The sequence below is a fragment of the Cynocephalus volans genome, chromosome 8, assembly GCF_027409185.1.
Source record: "Cynocephalus volans isolate mCynVol1 chromosome 8, mCynVol1.pri, whole genome shotgun sequence".
NCBI lineage: Eukaryota > Metazoa > Chordata > Mammalia > Dermoptera > Cynocephalidae > Cynocephalus > Cynocephalus volans.
The window spans coordinates 52,706,598-52,721,897 of record NC_084467.1 but is presented as its reverse complement, the minus strand read 5'-3'; the positions used below and the strand labels follow the sequence as shown (position 1 = coordinate 52,721,897).

The window sequence follows — 15,300 nt, the reverse complement described above, 5'->3', positions numbered from 1 at the left end:
GAAGGAATTAGGTACAAAGAGAAGCAAAGGAAAAGTTCTTTTATACACACACATAAACACACACACGCATACACAGATATATACATCTTAAGGGGAAAAAACTAATCTGCAGAAGCCCTGACGCACAGCTGACATGAATTAAAATTTCCATCGTGAGCAAAGTCAGTCAGAAAACAGGAATTCAAAGGTTTTTTAAAAGGAGAAAAAATATATGTGAATGAGATGAGGAAGACATACTCAAACCACTAGTGGTAGGATGAGTGTGTGTTAGAAGTCAAGAGACAAGTTTTGAGCCCCAGTTTGGTCCCCACCTGGCTTCATACAGTTTCACAAGTGTCTTCATTTCTCTTTGTCAGTTTCCTCAAATGTAAAATGAGAAAGTTGGATACATGAGTTATGATCCCTTCCCCCAACTCCAAAATTCCTATAACTAAATTTGACAGAAGATCTTGAGTCAAATTTGTCCTTAATTTCTACCAAAACATTCACAAAACCACTATAAAATAGGGAAGAATGAAAGTTAATTCAAAACACTGTATCGGCAATGAAAAAACTATATACTATGATCACAAATATAGTATAATTTTAGCTGGTGATGTCTTCTGAAAACTCACAAGAAGGCCACTGACTACACAAGACTAACTTCTGGGTATTTTACCATCAAAACAAAGCAAGCAAACAACAAAATACATAGGACGTGACCCTTTTTTTCTTTTTAGATGAATCTTAAAACACCTTTTTTTCCCTCTTTGCCATTTTAAGATAACAACAAAAGACATGTCAGGGAACATTAGTTGAATTAAAATCACTAGAATAGTCTGGCTTAAGATAGTGGGATGTAATTAATTCTTTCAAAAGAGCTTCTGATTTGACCAATAAACTAAGCATTTACTTTTAGGAAAAAGAAATAAATGTATTTATAGTAAATGCAAGGCAATAACTAAATGATTCTAATGAATAATGAGCAAGCTATCTTATCTAGAATCTAACCCCATTTTTTAACTATTTTATAATATAGTAAAGTATTACACTAATCATAGCAATTACCACAACACCATCATGTTCAAAGCAAGTGCCCACAAAACACATTCAGTCCACTCAAGATAGATTAAACTGATATGGTTCCTGGCTCCTTGTGTCTTATTAATTCCTAAATACTATTAGGCATTAAGAATAGATTTTTCCACACATCATACATAAACAGTCCCTGAGTGGCACAGCATGTAAGGTAATTAAAAAGTGCAATGGAAGAAGAGTGGGCAGAGAAACTTGATCAAGATCAAAATATATTCTAAAGAAAAAAACACATAAGCTTGCACAAAATTTTGTTCTGTATAGCTTAGTACTTTAAATATCTATTTTAAGCACCATAATAATTAAAATCTTATCTCTCTTCCCCTTCTAGTCTCCTACTGGATATTTTCCATGGTTCTCAGATATATGTTCCTTGGATGTTTCATTTCTTGTAAATTTTATGTCATGTTATAATTGTTTACATGTTTACCAATCAGTCTTAGTCCAGGACTTTTGCTGGTGGTAAGAAAAACGGAACAAACCACACAACTGTCCTTTATCTGAAAGCCCCAACATCTGGCTGAAATGCCTAGGATTCCGTCAGGCAGACAGCAGTACTCAAGTACAATTAAAATTACCTTACTTGGAATGTGAATATACTTAACATAACTGAACTATACATTTAAAAATGGTTAACATGGTAAATTTTATGTTACATGCATTTTACCACATTTTTTTAAATGTAGAAAATGAATTCATAAATAGGAAATATCCCAATATCTTTTCAAAAAGTTACATTAGTTGAAAATTATGATGATGATGGAAAGAACAGACATATAAAACTTTTAAAAGATTTTCAAATATTCGTTTTGGAATTTATTTTAATTTTCCAAACAAATCACTCTGAGCCTAAATATAAATACAGGTTAAGTGATATTGGTCAAGTTGTCTAATCTCTGAGACTTAAGTTTCTCATTTGTAAATGGAAATAACAACAGTAGAGATTTCACAGAGTCGTTAAAAGCACTGATTAAATAAGGCATGTAAAGTACTTACTAAGTCCATAGTAATCACTTCATAAATGACATTACAATATTATTATTATTACTATTATTACTGAAGAGATGATGATGATGGAAAAGAAGTTAGTAGGACATATGGGTTTGAGGAGTTAACAGTTTCCATCCCATTTACTGACTTCTAAATTCAGCTGAGCATGTGTGACTTAGAACACCAGTGTTATTATTTGCTAAATCATTCATGATGTTACACTTAAATGTTAACACATGAAAATATAGGATTGAACCTATATTCTCCAGATATGCAGACCTCGAAAATCCTGAATGCACCAGAGAGGCTCAGAACAGCGCAGCATCTGCAGCCCTTATTCTTCCTTAGCCAACATTGAAAGATGGGAGCCAGTTCTAGATTGGGAGGTTGTCTGATAACCCCAGCCACATCAAGGACACAGGGTGCCCTTCATTCTTTAGAAAAGATTTGTAATGGGGTTTTTTTTGTTTCAAATCCTTAAAAGGTCAATCACTACTCTGAGATATAAAGCCCAAAAAGTGCAGAAGAAAAACTTTACTAATTTTGAAACTATATAGGAAAAAGGTCAAAGAGTCCTACTGGAAAATCCAAGGTAAAACCCACTAAGTTTATACTCTCTTGCAGCAAAAAAACCATGAAGTCCTTGAAGAGCTTTGGCCAGGTGGGAGGAGTAACGGAAAGGTGATCATAAGGCTTCAAGAATAATCTGAAGCAAAGCTTTTAGAATTCTAAGAAGAACGTCTCTCTGGAAAGACAAAATCATTAGAAATGTCTACCATCTTTCATTCAACCCACAATTATGAAGAATCAGTGCTGTTTCTGGTCTGAAGTTTGTACTTTCACCCTATTAGACCACAGACTCAGGAGGTCAGCTCCACCACTTACACACTGGGTGGTCATGAGGAAATTCCTTAACCTCTCACTACCAGTTTTCTCATCCATAAAATGAGGACAATTACAGGACCTACCTCCTGGGGTTGTAGAGAAAATTATATCAGTTAATATAAATAAAGTTCTTTAAACAATGCCCAACACAGGGTAAGCAGTATATAATTGTGGGGTACTATTACCATGTAGTCATGTTTTCCAAGTAAAAAATTAGAGCATGAAGTTTCTCAAAGGATTTTTCATTAAAAGGAATAGAATTTGAAAATTTAGAAAGATAGTAAACAGTTCAGTTACTAAAGAAAATAAACACATGAAATCAGGATTAACTTATCAGTGTCAGGTCATTCGCTGTGCCTGGCATGTCCACTATCTGCTTGTCCACATGGCAGGCCTCTATTCCCTGTGTGACTTCTCTGGATCCTAAGAAATAATCCTCAGAGTCTCTTAGTCTTACTTCTACCATTGCTAAAATTATAACATATTGTATAGATTTGTTCTCAAGTCTGTATCCTTTCTTATATTTTAACATATGCTTATTTGTCCACTGTCTACTTCAAACTGAATTTAAACTCCATGAGGATAGAGACTTTGTCTATTTTGTTCACTGCTAGCTCCTCAGTGCCTAAAAGGGTACCTGGCACAGAGATACTCAATAAATATTTGTTATATATAAGATCTTTAAAGGGAGCATATCTTTTTATCTTTATATCCTCCATACTAGCTCTTATTAAGTAAACAATAATTTCTTTTGAAGGTGAGAATGAATGACAGGCATAGTAAATCTGTGCTCAGATTCTACCTTTAAAACCTTCATCATCATCATTACCATCATCATCACCATCATTTTGCATAAACAGTAACACTGATTTTGTGTGGAGAAAAGTATGGGCATTTATGTGCACCTTTTTATTTAGTCTTTGCAACTTTATAAAGCAAATATTATTTCTATTTTAAATATTTTTATTTTAGTAAACTTAGAATAAGAAAGACTAACAAGGTGGTCCAAAATTCCAGTAGTGTGCCACAGTCAGAATGCAAAACCGAGTCCTTGCTTCTTTTCTGATCATACTGTATGTTCACATCTTTTCTTGAGATGAGCTCTTTTTTTTTTTTTTTTTGGTAGTTGTTCTGTCTTTAATTACATGAAAGACACAAATGCATAGCTAGACTGATATCCACTAACTTCCTGGAATATCTTGAGCACTTCACAGGAGAGATGTGACTACCAGGTACTGCAGTAAATCCAAGCATCTTTATGCCCAAATTTTAGCTCTGCATGGTTATTTTATAAACATTAATATTTACAGTTTGACCATTTCTGAAATATTCAAAATGGGTAATACAACAGACATGTCATTTTTGGGATCCCCTCCTCTTGTGCAATGTCTTCTAGTGTGAAGCAGACATAGTCATGGAAAAACATTTGTTAAAAGGAAAGCTACCCTATGAGAAAGCACCAACCAGCTGACAAGCACTTGCTGTTGGCTCACTATTCTCTTTCTCCCCTGTTAGACACAATGAGACTTTCTGCCAAATTCGTATTCCAGAGCCATGAAATTCCTGCAAAGTTCAACACCAGGCCTGACTTAAGATCTTTGAGGCCTCCTGCTAACTTCATCCCCCTGCAGCTGCCTCACTAAGGCAAGCTTTTGATCTGCACTATCTGGATTTCAAGCTGATATACACACAGCCTCTTTGATCTCTTATTAAGTGGCTTCTGGTCTCCTGATGCCTTTAGTCTTGCTGCACTGAGTTTTTTGGAAGTCAGTCGTCATCCTGAGCACACTACAAACTCCACACACCAGGAGTGGGCTCCCCTCATTCACCCAATTCGTAGGCTTGAAAAGCAATATTTAAGCCATGAGAGAATTTCCCCAGTAGCCAAAAATCAATCTATTCCACGAACATACTACTAAGAATTATTTTTCAAATGAAGCAGCTTAAAATGATTTAAAGGATACAGAACTTTCCCATAGAGGGAAAGGAAGCAAATCCTCTGTGAAAAGAAATCTTCAGCCCAGTTGGCACTGGAGCTTACAGTACTTTGATGTTAATAAAAATAAATGTGGATATGAATCACAGATGGGCAAAAAGTAGCCTTTATCAGTTCCCCTAAGTTCCGTTAAGCAAAAAGTGACCTTTAAATGCTGCTGTGTGGTTTGTTCAACAGTAAGCTATATGATACATTTTCAAGAACATGGATACTACCATTAATAGCAGATTGACTGCAATTTTCTTAGTACCAGTATCTACATGGGTGAACTGGACCCAACAAGGTCTGAAAAAAAAAAAAGAGGAATGAAAAAGGACAGGGAAAAAATCAGATACCGGTGGCTATGTTACAAGATCCTTTGAGCTTTAAAGTAAGACTGTATAATAACTTGCAGTACATGACTATCCTCTATATTTTAGATTCTGAAAATAGTATAGTTTTGTACCTGACTTTTTAATGTTACTACGCTATGTACTATTATATATGTTAAAATTATGTCAATATCTATCAAATTCTATATTGTGGATTCTGTAACTAATCAGCAAAGAGGGACATAAAGATATTGGGCTCCCACAAGCTACTGAACACTATATACCATTAGTAGTATTCACTCAAAATCTGCAATCTCTTGACAAAAATTGAAGTCCTAACCTCTCCTCCCACCCCCCATTTTAAATCTCAATTTTCTAATAAACAAGATTAAAATTGGGTAAGGAAATAAGAATAGACTTTTAGACACTAATACCATAGTTTGAAATACTATATGCCCTCTTAGCTACAAAGGCCAGTAAATTAATTATTGCCATATATAAAATTGAAACAAAATTGATAGTTACATATTGCTATCACTTAATCTGTCCATATCACAGAAAACCATTAGCAAATTCATGAATCACACATCTGCTTACACTATTTTCCAGGAGAATAATCTGAATAAAGAAATGACTATGTAAGTGACTATATCAATTTTAAGTGGCCTAAATATATGCGTCTCACAAACAGTTATGTTCAAGCAATTTGGTAAAAATGTAGCAAAATCTAAAAGATATATGCTTTTTTGATGAGCAATTCCACTTCTGGAAATTTATCACAAGATTTATTCGCACCTTTTCGCAAAAGAATATGACAAAGATATTCACTATAGCCTTATTTAAAATGTCCACTGATTGGGTATAAGAGGCTGATTAAATTACCATACATTAACAATAAAAAACTATAGTCATTAAGAAGAATTAGATAGCTCTATAATTACCAAAATGAAAGAACATATAACTAAGAGAAAAAAAATCAAAGAGCTTAAAGTATTTATGATATATCGCATTTATCTGTAACGAAATAAAAAATATTAACAGTAACAATAAAAGATTACTTATATAACTATGTATGTATAAAATATTTCTGGGAGAATGAACAAGAAAAACAGTGGTGTTTACCTGGGAGAAGTGAGGGATTATGGTTAGAGTTAGACTTACTTGTCACTGACAAGTACCTTTGAATTTTTATGTCATATGCTTAGAAAGTCATTCTGTTGCACATATTAAAAAAAGCCACTGTAAGACACATACATGAAATTTATACAATCCCCTCCAACTTTTAAAAATCTTTTCTAAAGAGAATTCTAAGAGTTAATAGTCAGCCAAAACTGCATATGAAGTTTTCCTCACAAATACTAAAGCATGCTATATCCAAGACTCAGCAATACTGCAATATTTTATATTCACACTATTCTGGTTTTATAACCTATTTCTTCTATAAGAAAAATTAATAACTATCAATTTTTATAGGGAGAAATATTTCCACTACTCTTTTTAATGAGTCATCATTTGCCTTTGGTCTTTCAAACAAATTTTTAAAGCATTACGAACAGTATTGTATGTTTGAATCACCTCTCAATGGCTGTGCTATTGTGCATTCTATTTTTATGTCTCTCAGTGTCATAGACAAACCCAACATCTTTCAAAAATATCTACTTTGGCAAAAATTAAGTCAGGTGGGGAGAGAAATGAGGAATAGGATGTGGGAGGGAGGAGAATTATTGGTTAATAAATTTTACCTTCTAAATCACTGAAATTCAAAAGTACCAAGGATGGCAATATCATGGCTAATGCTCAAAAATTGGCTAATGTCAAACATTTCCAGTGAATTATAATCATGAGGGGTTATTCAAAGTTCAACATAAATCAAAACACCAGAAAATATCCACTCGCCATGTTTAATTTATAAGGTCAACTGAAGGTAAAATCTATAAGTTCTAAATTTTTTTCAAGCTTTTTGGTAGAAATTAAAAATTACAGACTTTTAGACTACCTAATAATTGCTTTATTATTGAACATTAACCCACAACAAACTACTTGCAGTAGCTTAGGATTCTTAAATTTGCAATTATTTTCTTCTGAAACAATCAACACTAGCTCTTATACCATGCATATGAGCACATTACCTTAATTAATTTTTAATACTTACTAAACTTTCATATAAGCATTAAAAATGAGAGTAGTGTCTAGCAGCTTAGCCTTTAAGAAATGAAATTTTTTGCAAGCTGGAAAAACAGGAAGATCTGCTGTAATAAATTTACAATAAGGATGCCCAGTAATAAAATGCACATGGAAATACCACTCACAAAGAAAGGAGCAGTTATAGTACAACTGTTAAAAGAATAAAACCTGAGGCCCAACTTACTTGAATTCACTTACAGTTCTACCATATACGAACTGTGTGAACTTGGACTAGTTACTTAACTTCTTTGTGCCTCAGTTTCCTCACTTCTAAAATGAGAATAATAATAGTACCTACTTCATATAGTTCTTGTGAGAAATACATGAGCTAGCATACATAAAGCAATAAGAACAGGGCCTAGCACATAGCAAACACTCAATAAATCTTACCTATTATTATTGTATTGGTATTAATATGAGTATTAGTAGTATTTCATGGAGATAATATTCTGAAGAAGATATTACACATAAATACTGGGGAAACAAAACAAAGATAACTAAGGCACAATATGGAAACCTCACCTAGAAAGTGGTAAGAAATTCCACTATAAAAACTTGTAACCAAATTTTTATAGATTTTTGTTATTAGAAACAGAGTATGTAGTCAAGCCATAATACTCATGCTCTTGACAAATTATTTATACATCATTTTTCCCATGACACAATCCTGTAAGGCACAACATTACATAAAGACCAGTGAATCTTCTAAAATGGTACACACACAGGGAAAGATTTTAACTAGCCACTATATGGACTAAGGCTTAGGCATATTTGAGACTAACAAATATTCTACTCTGTCAAAATCATAGCCAACAAAGCTAGTATCTATTCTACCCTAAAAGCTAAAGAAGAGATTTATAACATGAATTATATTTACTGTCTTCTCTGTGTCTTTCTTTTCCTTTACCCCAATTTAATTTAAAATGTCTTTCATGAAAATAAATTTCCTCACTTTGCTTTGTGGCCATATGACTGAATTGCAGAACTGTATATCAGACTCAGCTGCTTTATCTCAGGTATAAACATATGCTTCTTTTCTCTGCTCAGCTACACAACTTGCATCCATATTCTGAGTCGCTGACCTGTCCAGACAGCCACCCCCACTGTTCCATGGGCCAATTCAAGATCCCTTATCTGCTCACTCATCTTTTCCCAAAGTTCAGCTCAATTTATGTAAAAAGCAAGCTTCTGGCCAATAATCCAGAACTGTGTAATTCAAATACAGCTCATCAAAAGTTGGCTGCATTTTAGAATGCAATTTTACAATTAATTTCAACTTAAATAAACAAAAGCATCTACTTATTAATTTTCCTAATCTAACCAGATAGTTACAAATGGGTTGAGTACAAACATAATGTAGTAAGGAGCCATCTTTGCAGACAGTATCAAAAACTTTTTTATTAACTTTCTAAATTAGATAATTGTTATTAGTACTCACATTTCTATAATAAAGTAACATTTCCTACTTCCTTACACATTAATGCACTTAATCCACTCAATCCTTTGAGTAAGACATTATTATCCCCATTTTATAAATGAGGAAGTTAGTAAGCACCAATGAAATATACGTATATAATTTTGTCAGGCTCTTCAGGAAGGTATTATTATTCTAGGGAAAAACCTAGTGAGAAAAGTGGTTAACTGGAATTAATATTCCAAAGTAAGTTTTCAATTTCTTCAATATTGCTAATGCAAGTCCTTTACAACTTAGAAACTCTCCCACTCTGCTAATACTTTCTCCCTGTAGCTAAAATGTTTCTACAGTACTTCTTATTCAAAATATGCTAAGCCTGGTAGGGCAGGAATGTGCCTTGGCCCTATTCAACTACTAATAAATTCATACACAACACACTGAATACAATAATAGCCAGGAACATGGCCTTTCATGGCTTTTGCTAAACCTTTACCTGGCCTTGCAAAAAATATTTTTAAACTTTAGAATTTATTACCTAATTACAACAAGGGATGGTATAACCAATTAATTAAATTGCCCAAAACAAAATTTTAAATTGTGTTTACCTGTCATTTAAATGTCATAGTAGAAAACAGTTCTACATGCCATTGACAAATAGTGAATATATGCTGTACACAACTGTGAGTGAGTATACTTAGATTGACTTAAGAAAAACATTCAGTTTCAGACTAAATATTCTTTCTCCCAAGGTTTATCTACAGCAGTAAGCTGAGCTCTTTAACTTATATCAAAGTAGCATTTAGAAAATTAAGTATTTTTCTGTCAGTTCTCCGAGAAGCACAAAAGCAAAAGAGAATATCTAACACTTTTTTTTTTTTTTTGGTCTTTTTCCTGACCGGTACTCAGCCAGTGAGTGCAGCGGCCATTCCTATATAGGATCCAAACCCGCGTGGGAGCATCGCTGCGCTCCCAGTGCAGCACTCTCCCGAGTGCACCATGGGCTCGGCCCCTAACACTTTTTTTTTGGCAGCGAAATTACTTCATATAATTTGGACAGAAATGAATGTTATTATGTGTGCTGATAATTGTGAAGAAGATAAAAGAAAAAAGAAGATCCTAGAATTTTTTAAATAAAAATACAATTCCAAAAGGCAATAAAAATCACAATGCATACATATAGGAATGCGGTAAGGAAAAAAAGTTCCAGTTAGAACTGACTAAATTTTTTTTTTAAAGTGTGAAGCTCAAAACTAATAAAGGGACTTTCCTGTTAGCTAGAGATGAAACCGTTAAGGACTATCAAGTTTTTTCTTTCCATCCTTTATTAAAGTGTTTATTTTTTAAGTTTTGAAACACTTCCTTGATTTAACATGTGCAACAATCAAAATATAAAACAAGTAGATAATGTCATTTAAGAGGGTTGGAGCAACCATTATGATTTAAATATTTATTATGTAAGAATGCAAATATATAGAGATATCCTATGATAATGGAAATGTAGCTGAACATCTAAGACCATATCTTAAAGATGTTTTTTCTAAATTAAATCCCAATTATCAAAATGGTTTAAAAACTCCCATTGAATTTGTTCATTCAATTCCATTTACTTTTGGCTAACCTAATAAAAGTAAATCAATCTGCAAATATTTATCAACTATCTACTATGTGCTAGGTAATAAGGTTACATTGGGGAGGGAAAAAAAGAGGTAGCCCCTGCCATTTATTTTATATGCCCTAATATTAACCAATATATAAACTTCCAGAATCTTACAGAAGTGATATTTCTTAACAAAAATATTTCCCAAAATATTCATTTGGAATCAACAACTTGTAATTTAATAATATTCCAAAGAGAAGTTCTAATAACAGAGAAGGTTATCTGGCACAGAAATATGCCAGCAAAAATGAAATAGACATAATCTATTTCAGTAATCTTACACAGCATTGCCAAAATATAGAATTTAATGTTCTTACATAATGCTCAAAGTATTTTTCTTTTAATCTATTCCCGATTGCCTTTATTATATTAAAAAAAAAGAATTGATTTTTATATCACTTGGCATTTTATGTGCTTTGATAGAGTACATTTTGCTTTATTAAACCACAATGTGTTTAGGCAGCACTAAAGTATTAAAATATGCATCTTAAAAGTGAAGAGATTTCTTGCCAACAGTTTTAACTCCCCCAAATAATCAGAGGTCTAAAAATACAACAGTAACTGGTAAACTTGTATAATATACAAGTTTAAATGTCCTGTCGTGACCTTTTACATCCCCTCAAAATATATCAGTAACTTTACCCTAATTATAATTGGAGTATCTATAAATATATAAATACATAGATATTATGTATTAATATAAATACAATATATAATTTCACCAAGAACATGTCTACTTATTTAAGCTCATTGAGAGTAATAGGTAAGCAAAACTATAAAAACCTTCATGTGAAGGGGAGATATGAGAGAGTGAGAACTGGGAATGTGTTCAGGGTTTCTTTTTGGGGTGTTGAACATTTTCTAAAATTACAGTGTGGTGATGGGCTGTACAACTCTGTGAATATATTCATACTAAAAACAAATGAACTGTATGCTTGAAATGGTGAATTTTATGGTATGTGAAATATATCTCAATAAGCTGGGTGGGGGGAACCCCTTCATATAAAAAAGTTCATCAAGTTCCAGTCTCTAAAAGCATCCATTGGTATAAAACTATCTAAGGGAGTCATAAATTTTAAAAGTAACAATTAAAAATATGATATAACATCCCATCTTTGGGATTTGGTTTTACCTAAGCCATTGGGTACCTCAAACAATGACAACTTCATATAACATTAAAACAATCAATCCCCTAAAATAAAAACTTTATGTGGGTTCTTATACCTGGTAATCCAAAATGCTGAATCCCAGGCCTTTATAATCTTTTATTAGCTCAACAGTCTTGACTTCTGGAGACCATAGTGCTAATTCTCCATCATCATCTTCTTCAGTATTGACATCTACATTGTGGTCAACCTGAAATAGCAAAGAAGATAAATGCTTCAAAACACTGCGCTTTCATTCTAAAAAGAATGAACATATCAAGAACCTCACAGCTTTTTCTCAAACTGGGAATTCTCATTGGCATGCGTAGATTTTCTCTTGAATCTTTTTAAATGGGGAATGCATTGGGGCATACACACTTTAGGATAAAATCTTCATGAAAATTCAAACACTTAAAAATGAAGACTGTTCATAGTCTTTTTTTTTAAATGTAAAGTATCTGTTTCATTCAAAGTATCAACACTGACCTCTTATACTTCAATGAGTTCAGTCATCCCATTTGAAGCATAAAAGGAAAAATACGCAATTTAAGTAAAAATTAAAACACTGTACAAAGCAGAAGTTTATAAGATATTTAAATAGCAATACCTGGATTCATAATTATAGTGAGAGAGAGAAAGATGCCAACACAGAGACAGGCCAGAGCAGGACACAGAGAAACCACTTCTATTGGCTCGTGGAAGTTTTCAACAAAAACTTTACTAGAAAAATAAAGTGAAAAAAAAAAAAATCCAAGTTCTTGGGCATCATATAAGTCTAAAAATAAGTAAAATACAACTGAGTTGAAATACTGAAAATCTGATCTTGGAGGAAATAGGTCAGCACAACTGCCCAGCACAAAGGTCGTCAGTTATATTTCCTTACCTCACACCCAACAGTCCCATTATTCCAGACCCCCTATCCTTTCAGGGAGAAGAGTTGCTGCTATGTGGAATTCCAGGAAGCTAAATGAGAAGGTCAGCAAGTCCAATATGCAGATGGATAATGGATGCTTCAAAAATGCTTCTGTTTTATATTAATAGCATTGTACTGCTTTTTCATCTGATTTATTTTCCCCCAAATAATTTCAACTTCTATCTGAGCTCAAGAATGATCTTCTTTTATAGACCTAGCAACTAAAAGAAATCCTAAAAGAATGTCAGAATGGAAACTCTGTGAGGACTATCATACTCTCAATGCATATAGTGACTGGCTCATAGCAGGCACTTATTCAATATTTGCTCAACACATTAATGAATCATCTATCTTTGAATGTGTTTCTTTTAAAATTCCTTCTTAACAAAGCTTTAGACTAAATAATTTTTTAAAGTACACTTCTTAAAACTTCAGGTGATCTCAGTAAATAAAATGAAAATGCATCATTCCTACAAACATAATTTTGAGTGACCTGTATAAGAAAATCCACTTAATGGAATCAGAGAAGGTGCTAAAAAAAACCTCTTCCATAATTTGGAAGAGAAAGGCGTAATAGCTAACACAAAAATGTTTTTAAAATTAGGATTGGTCCAGATTTCAAATTGTTGCTGCGAGACGTGGATGTTCAATACCCAATCCATGGTGGATTGAATCTAAACTTGGGAACAATTTCCAGGTTTTTGAATTACAAAATTTGAGATTAGTGAGAATGTTCTGGATCAATAATTTCTATCTTTCAGCCTATATGAGAAAGTGATGTACCTAAAAAGAAAACACTTATATCTTCCAATAAAAAGTTCCAATGGCTAATACAATATGATTGATGTTTTACTATGGCATTTAATACCCTCACTGAATAATGAGTATTAGAATTTTGGCTGAGCTGCCTAACCAGATAGGGTTTAGGAACGTAGGATAGTATCAGGATAAATGAAAAGAGATGGAAAAGAGAGCCAGGATTTTAAGACACAAAATTATAAAACCCAAGCTTATAGAAATTTCAAGGCATCCAAGGTACTTAAGATATTTTACTCTAACCTGAAATATATCACTTTGATACAATCAATTCTGTATAACTCCTGTTATTTACAGAATGGAAAGCAATCAACTAATGGGCAGCAAGGCTGACATTTAGCATAATTCAAAGCTGTTGTTCACCCATTGTGGTAAAGCATGACAGATGGGAGCATAGAGTCAGCAAGTTGGGTTGGTGATTTACACACCCTGGAAGATTAGATTAAAGGCATTTTTATCAGCCTTCAGAGGGAAACCACTACCCACATTTCATTTTCATAAGGATAGCAAGACATGAAAGTGTGACATTTGAATCTCCTCTTTGAAATATTTTTTACAAAAGATAAACATTAGAAAAAAAAAAGATTATCAACCAATAATCAAAAATTTACTAAGCCCCTCATATGCTCAGTACAGAATAAAACACTGTGAGATAGAAAATAATTTCAAGATATGGCCTCTGCCCACAGGGAGCTGACAGTCTTCTTGGAAAAACAATACTAACACATACTAAAATATCTGTGACTACAAGACGGTGGGTGCTAGACTCTTAAGTACTTGAGGAAGTCAGAAAACAAAGATGGATGGACTGGAGGAGACTTTATATATAGCTACAGCTATAGCTAACTTTTACTGAGCACATTGCATGTGGAAGGGATTGTGCTAAGACCTTTGCACACATGACTTCATTTCCTTCTCAAGCTCAAGAGGTGGGTAAGTACTATCACCATTTTCAGAGGGAAAATATGAACAGAAAGTCAAGTTATTTACCCAAAGATTCACAATAATTAAGTGGTAGAGGCAGGATTAGGGTCCATGTACCTTGAAACCCAGACCTAAGACAGATAAAAGGGAAGGACCCATGTATCAAAACTGGTGTTAATGGAATGATAATTTTAAAGAGTCTGGAAAGGAAGGAAAAGTGACATAAAAGAGGAGGTTACAAATGGCATAAGATGGCAAAGCATGTGCTCAAAACTCTTCATAATTACAATGCTCTTTTAAAAAGAGTATCAAGAGCATAGAAAGTGTTCTTTCATTCTCTGACCTTCTAAAGGCTTTTATGGCAATGTCTAGACTCACTTCAAAATTAATCATAGATCTTCATATTTTTAATGCTCTGAAAAAGGAAAGTCCGTTAGATATGCAACACTCACCAATATCTTAAACATATTAAGATGAACTGAGTTGAACTAGAAGTCAAAAGTAACGAGTCCAGGCAATTACTTTAAAAAGTTCTCTAAAATCAAAATGCATACACATCAATGTTGCCAACATTCCAAGGAAAAGAAAGAGTTTTATGACATTAAATGAAAAGTAACAATTTGAAAAGCCTTAGTCAAAAAAGGACAAGGTGAGGTGGGTTTCTCTCCATTCATATTGCAGGACACTCTTTGGGACATCCTTGATGAATGGGTACACCTATGGGAACCACAGCATATTCATTTAGTACCTCCGTCTCAGGAAGACAGACTTCTGTGGTCCTTGGTTCATCTACAGAGGCCTCATCATCAAACAACCGTCGACAGCAAACCAAGGTGAAAGGGGGTGGCACTTCTTTAAGAAAGGAGACTGCTTCTCGGCGAGATTTTCCATAGAGTTGCACACCATTGACCTGGGAAGATAGGGGATAAGTCAAAATTGAGGAGGCCCCAAGTGAAAAAACAAAACTCTCTTGCTTACACTAATCTACCAA

At 33.5% G+C, this 15,300-nt stretch overlaps 1 protein-coding gene across 4 annotated transcripts in view; it reads right to left on the bottom strand.

Moving 5' to 3' along the window:
* PATJ (PATJ crumbs cell polarity complex component) overlaps positions 1-15,300 on the bottom strand; it is a 369,539-nt gene that overhangs the window by 255,602 nt on the left and 98,637 nt on the right. For all 4 annotated transcript variants that reach the window (XM_063103640.1, XM_063103641.1, XM_063103642.1 and 1 more), the window contains exons 16-17: positions 15,058-15,219; positions 11,736-11,867 (exon numbers count right to left, since the gene is read on the bottom strand). In XM_063103640.1, the coding sequence (XP_062959710.1) occupies positions 11,736-11,867; positions 15,058-15,219 (294 nt within the window). The remainder of the gene's footprint in view (positions 1-11,735; positions 11,868-15,057; positions 15,220-15,300) is intronic.